Source organism: Lathyrus oleraceus, chromosome 1 (genome assembly GCF_024323335.1).
Source record: "Lathyrus oleraceus cultivar Zhongwan6 chromosome 1, CAAS_Psat_ZW6_1.0, whole genome shotgun sequence".
Lineage (NCBI taxonomy): Eukaryota > Viridiplantae > Streptophyta > Magnoliopsida > Fabales > Fabaceae > Lathyrus > Lathyrus oleraceus.
Genome location: NC_066579.1, coordinates 460,455,366 through 460,462,490, shown reverse-complemented (window position 1 = coordinate 460,462,490; position 7,125 = coordinate 460,455,366). Strand labels below are relative to the sequence as shown.

General features: G+C 32.2%; 1 protein-coding gene across 1 annotated transcript; it reads left to right on the top strand.

Annotated features, from left to right (window-relative positions):
* Window positions 1-454: 454 nt before the first annotated feature.
* LOC127115320 (ATP-dependent DNA helicase PIF1) lies at window positions 455-1,510 on the top strand. Its single transcript, XM_051046900.1, has one exon. It carries the CDS (start codon window positions 455-457, stop codon window positions 1,508-1,510), a length of 1,056 nt encoding a protein of 351 aa, XP_050902857.1.
* The last annotated feature ends 5,615 nt before the right edge of the window (window positions 1,511-7,125 follow it).

The window sequence follows — 7,125 nt, the reverse complement described above, 5'->3', positions numbered from 1 at the left end:
AGCAAAGAATTATATGTATAGAGAGATTCCAGAGCATTATTGTTGGAACAAGTGGGACATGGAATGACACCACATACGGTTAACCAGAAAAGTTATTGGGAGAATCTATACGGTATCACCTTCGGAGGGAAATAAGTTTTACTTTTGACTGTTGTTATCTCATGTCACAGGTCCTACCGGTTGGGAATATCTTCTTACAAATAATGGCACGAGTTTCAATACATTCAAAAAATCAGCTGAGGATAAGGGATTTTTAGAGACTGGTCATAGTATTCGTGATTGTTTTGTTAAGGCTACGAGTCTCCGAATGCCATATGCTTTATGAAGGTTATTCGTGACGATTTTATTATTTTGTGAACCTACTGATGCTAGAGGCCTTTGGAATGAGTTTTTTTACAGATATGGCAGAGGATTATCAAACAACTAACAATGTTGTGAATCAAACTTGACTAATATGTTGTTGAAGGACTTGAATGAACTCTTAAACTTGCACGGTAAAAAAATTGAAGATTATGATCTCCCATCTTTACCCCCTAATACAATAGACAAAGATGCAATTCCAAGTATCATACAAGAGGAGTTAGCGGTCGATATCCCCAATGAAGATATTGAATCTATTGCTAAGTTAAATAATGATCAAATGATTGCATTCAAAACCATTATGAATGTAATTGTTCAAAAACACAGTGGGGTATTTTTTGTTGATGGTCCAGGAGGAACAAGTAAAACATTCATTTATCGAACAATAATGACAAGTTTAAGAAGTAGAGGAGAAATTGTCTTAGCAACTGCATCATTTGGTATAGCTGCAACATTGTTACCCGATGGTAGGACTGCACACTCTCGATTTAAGATACCTGTTGATATACAACCGAGTTCCATTTGTGCTATTCAAAAGCAAAAAGATCTTGCAAATCTCATTAGAGTTACTGCCACAATAATTTGGGTTGAAGCACCAATGACAAACCAAAATTGTTTGGAAGCCTTAGATCGATCATTACAAGACATTTGTAGCAACAGTGCTCCATTTGGTGGAAAAGTTCTGATCATGGAGAGAGATTTTCGTCAAGTTCTTCCTATTGTAAGAAAAAGTACTAAGGCACAAGTGATTTCAGCGTGTATTGTTCAGTCTCATTTATGGAATCATACCAAGATTTTGCGTTTGCGTCAAAATATGCGATCATTGCATGATCAAGAGTTTGCAGAATTTCTTATTCGCATTGGTGATGGTGTTGAACCTACCAAACCAGATGACACAGTGAGGTTACCTTTACATATTGCAATCCCATGGGAAGGTGAACATTCCATACAAGTACTTATCCAACATATTGTTCCTAATTTAGAATTGCATGGTTGGGATGCCCCATATATGGTACAAAGAGCTATTTTGACACCAACAAATGATGATGTCCAAAAATTGAATGATATGATTATCGACCAGTTTCCAGGAGAAGAACATAATTTGTTGTCGTTTGACGAGGTTGAAGGAGATAATCATAATTTATACTAGCAAGAATTCTTAAACTCAATTGCACAAGGTAGTTTGCCACCACATATTCTAAAGATAAAAAAGGGCGCACCATTGATGTTGTTACGAAATCTAGATCCTAGATATGGATTGTGTAATAAGACGCGGTTATTATGTCGTGGTTTATTTATGAATATGTTGGATGTGGAAATCTTGCCAGGAAGCTAACGCAGGAAAACGTGCTTTTTTGCCCAGAATTTAAATAAAAACATCTGTAATTGATGGACTGCCTTTTGTCCTTAGTAGAAAGCAATTTCCTGTGCGACTAAGTTTTGCAATTACAATAAATAAGTCACAAGGACAAACCATTCCAAATGTTGGAATATATCTTCCACGACATGATTTTAGTCATGGACAGTTATATGTGGCTTTATCTAGGGGTGTTTCACAGACTATAACAAGAGTTTTAACTAGGGAAGGAAAATTGAAAGGAGAAGATGGTGACTACACAAAAAATGTAGTCTACAAACAAATTCTTTTATCTCACTTGGAGGTATTTATTAAGTACATTAAAAAAATTGCTCACACATTGATTCCCATTTTGATTACACGATATACCAAGCTTATATTGTATTCTTTATATCATAACTAAATATAATTTTCTTTTGCTTTAATATTCAGCCAAACTAGAACACAACTTTAACTAATTATGTTTTTTTTAATGAACTTATCTTAAAATACTTCAGCCATGTATTTTTTTTTATCAAATGCCATCTTTAAACTAATTTAACTAATTTATGATGAAATAGTTAAAAATATTATAATATGTTGTCACACGGACTTGGATCCTCTGTAGTGGCTGAATGATCATTCTCCATCTCAACCATTCATTTTGATCAAATATAGAAAATAAATAATATTAATTAATTCATAGATGATTAAGATTGAAGCAACATGAAAAATATGAGAGAGAAGCACAAGATAATTTGTATCCGTTATCACGGACTTGGATCCTCTGCAGTTGCTGAATGGTCCTGCTCCATCTCAGCCACTCATTTTGGACCACTATACTTGCATATAATTTGAAATGTTGCAATTAATTTTTTATTTTAAAATAAGCCTTTATCCGTCATCAAAAGATGATATTTTTATAAAAATAAATAAATTCCAATGATTAGGAACAAACTTTCTTTTTGGAAAGATAAGTTTCTTTTGCTTGGAGGGAGAGTTATTTTGATTAATTCAGTTCTGAATTCCATCCCAATATACACATTATCCTTTTATAAGGCTTCGTGCAAGGTGTTGAACGAGATTCATAGCATTATGGACAAGTTCTTATGGCGAGGTTTAGAGGACAAGAGAGTTATTCATTGGATGAGTTAGGAGCATGTGTGCCAACCGAAAGAAGACGGAGGACTTGGAATTATTAACCTTGAGGTCTTTAATAAAGCCTTTTTAATGAAGTGTAAATGGAGGATTGTTAATGATAAAGGTGCTATTTAGAGAGGATTGATTAATCATAGATACAAAAAGTCAGAAGTGAAAATGTTTATTAGCGACAAAAAAATGACTAGTCAAGAAGATTCTTTATGGTGAAAAGATCTAATTATAGTGGATTATTCTAAGGACGATAATAGTTTTTATGGTAATACTTTCTGCAGGGTTAAGGATGACAAACATATTTCTTTTTGGTATAGCAAATAGATACGTAATCAATCGTTAAAGGAGGCGTATCCCGATTTGTTTGCATCGGCTGCTGATCCTTTTTATAGTGTCGTTGATGCAGGTCAGTAGGAGTTTGGTGTTTGGTCGTGGTTCTCGCAAGGTAGGCTGAATCGCAACATTGAAGGAAGTTGGTTAGGGGAGTATTGTAGGATTTGATTGCGAGTTTCAAGTCGATTCAGGATGTCGATGATGTTACTGTTTGGATTCCTGATAAGGAGCAAATTTTCTCCGTCAAATTTGCTTATGTTGAACTTATGTTCAGGTCTGCAGTTGCACCAACTTCGGTTGAGGTGAGAAGTGCAATAAATTTTGTGTGGAAAATTCTGGCCATTTCGAACGTCTTAATGTTTGGTTGGCGTTGAATATTAAACATGCTTCCTACTCGAGATCAACTCGTGAAAATGAGGATTTTGTATGATGACAGAGACAAATGTTGTGTGCTTTGCTTTAAGGTAGATGAATCAAAACAACATGTTTTCGATTCTTGTGATTTCAGCAGAAAATTTGGATAGCAATTGTATCCTGGTTAGGTCCGGCTTTTGAGTTGTCTTTGGAGGATTCATCTTCGTTTCTGTTCAAGTACCATTTAGTGAAGGTGACTGAGGTTCGCAAATTGGTTAGCGCTATTTGGTTGGCGGTTGTCTAGAATATATAAATGGTGCGTAATGGTGTCATCTTCAAAGGAATTATTCGAAAGTTCGAGGAGTGTTGGTTGAGAGTTAAGATTAATGCGTGGGAATGGCTCCGTGTTGCGAATAACACCTCTTCTTCACTTAATTTTTTTTTGATTGGTTTTATTCTCCTCTATCTTATTCCACTTCAAATGTTTGATTCAGTAGTTTATATAGATTTTGAAGACTCCTTGTACTTGATTTTGTTCATTTTTTCTGATATCATTGCTTATTAAAAAAAAAGAAGTTTTGTACGTTACCCCTTTACTCCATATGTTAAAGGGTCATACACGACACATTAAATTTTGAAGAGACATTAAATAATGATTATCATTTTAAGAATGTTTTTTAACAATTCCTTAAGGGCTAAAACTAATTAATTGTTTTTAGCTCATCTTAGGCTTTATATAAATTGATCATATCAATATTCTATTTCTGAAAGAAAAATATGGCTAAACTTCTCAAGATTGTATTATGATTTTATTAAAAGAATGAATAAGTATATGCTATGATTTTATTAAAAAGAATGAATAAGTATATGTTATAATTGTATAAGTATGCTAAAGAGGCAAACCTCTACTAGGATGTTTATGCATGTATTTCGATCTACGAATATAAGAATTCACTGATTTAAATTGAATCAATTCATAAAATGCTCGAATCTATTTATTTACGGATATTCCAAAACCAACTCATAACAATCAATATAATTTTGATTTGGATATTGAGTTTGAGTTTTGCAATCAAGATCCGTGGATCCAATTCATTGATATAATTTTAGTAATTTTTTATTAATTTTATTATTATTTTAAATAAAATATAAATTAATATCTCACTAATAATAATAATCTTTTTAAAAAAAAATTATTCTCCAATAATAATTACTAGACCAATAAATTTACATAATTTTAAAATTAAATGTTTTTCTTTTGTATCATTCTCAACTTATGTATTTTACATAAATAACCTGTCTTGTTGAATTTTATACTATTATCAAGTGTTATGTCGTGTTGATGATTTTTATTAAGTATTATCTGATGCGTTTTTATCGAATTTGAGTGTTATAAATGAATATGAATGTATTGAGTTATATTAATTTTTCTTAAATTAAAAAAATTATAAAAAAATATTTTTTATTTGAAACACAACCTGTGAACTCAACCCAACTCAACTCATAAATAAACTGGTCGGTTCAGGTCCGTTTTTTACAATGAAATTGTGGATCGGATGAAGAATTTAATCAATTAAAATTTGAACGGATTGAATGACGGGATAAGCCAAACCCGATTTAAACTAACCCATATACACTCCTAATACCTATAATTTTATATAAAAAAAAGAATGATTCTAATGACAAGCATGCTAAAGAGGCAAACACGACACATTAATCTACTTAAGAGACATTAAACAATGATCATAATTTTAGAGATGTTTTTCATAAGTCCTTAAGCAATAAAAATCTACTTAAAGAGACATTAAACAATGATCATAATTTTAGAGATGTTTTTCATAAGTCATTAAGCAATAAAAATATTTAATTGTTTTTAGGTTAGCATGAACATTACATTCTATAAATTGATCATATCATATTTTATCTGTTACATGCAAAGAAAGAAAAAGTATGGCCAAAACTCTCAAGATTGTATATGCTATGATATTATTTATTTCTCTATTTATTGTTGCAAAGAATAATCAAGGTAGGCTATTTTTCATCCTTAAAAAAAAACTTTATTTTGTACTAAGCATACAATCATTTATCTCATTTTAGTAACATTGTTTTCTTCTCTTTTGCATTGCAGCATCTTTTAGATGTAAAACAGATGCTGATTGTCTAAAAGTATTACCTTTAATGTGGAAGTGCATTTACTACGAATGCACATATGTTAAAAAATTGCAATAAAGATTGTATGACTTTCAAAATTCAAGAGAGAACCCAAACACCATGAAGAGAAGGAAGAGAATATTCCATATTTACCAATTAGTTATTGTGATGGTACCAAGTAATTGTATTTTTATTTATTTTTCCATTTGAAATTTGATGGTCCATGAATTTATGAATTTCGACTCTATGATGTTGGTAATAAAATCATATATATTAATAATCTTATAATTAGATTGTCTTCTTCTCTTTTAATTTTAGATGGGTTATCATAGCCTTCAATTTAGGCAAATCACATTTTATTGCAATCATCACCATCTATCAAAATGTTTTTTTTTTTATTTATAATTTTTATATTTAAGTTGGAAAAAAATAATTTTATTTCTAAACTTATAGCTTTAATTTTATATCACATATTATTGCACTTTGTAAATTTTCAATTAATTAAATTTATATTTATCTTCAACAAAAAGTCCATTAATTTATTTCTTTTTTCTAAACAATAATTATTAGTTTTAATAATTATTGTTGTACCTTGAAAAATACATCCATCGCGAAGCGCATAACACACTCATAAAATAACTAATTAAGTCGTCACCGAACTTTATTTATTCCCAAAGAGGAAAACGGTAAATATCAATAAAACACATAAAAAACGACTAAGATTATGGTCGTCGCAATCAATATCAGGTTCAGGAGTCGACTACGCAAGAAGAATGTATTAGCATCCCTCACTCTGAGTGGGGTACCGGTGAGAAGACAAACTCCAACTGGATATTTTATCAATCAAGATCAACTCTGTGGGGACTTCACTGGAGAATAAAATCCACCAGGACAAATAATGTGTCGCACGAGGATGCAATCAGTAACATAGCAAGCAGTCACAAGACTCTTCTTTGAAATTGAGAAATAAATCAGTCCTAAGGCATCAAAAGTCATCCAGATCGGTAGGAGCTCACAAAGGGAGAAACCATGTCATGGCTATGCAACAACCAAATAAAGGTGTGGTGGGGATCTGAAAACCAAATAAAGGTTTCACCGAAGATCCAAGGTTCAATCACAAAAATATGCAAACCGGGAATGAAAATTCACGAAAGCCTCAGTTGGAGAAAGATGACGCACTACAAAGAGAACAACACATCAACCCTACAGGGGATAACAACAAACTGCTTGGGGAGCAAACACTGCCAAACACTGCTTGGGAAAGGCAACCATACTTCACACGTCAAGACCATTCAGTTGATCATATCTGCTCTGACACCATTCAACTTCGGTTAACTTGGCTTCCATCAACACACGCATTGATGGGATCTCAACCTCTACGGGGATCACAACTTCCATGCCATAAACAACAGAGAAAAAGGTTGCCCCTATCGAAGTGC

Bases quoted from the DNA above. Each gene is read 5' to 3' on its own strand.
- LOC127115320 (XM_051046900.1), top strand. From the start codon at position 455: ATGTTGTTGAAGGACTTGAATGAACTCTTAAACTTGCACGGTAAAAAA.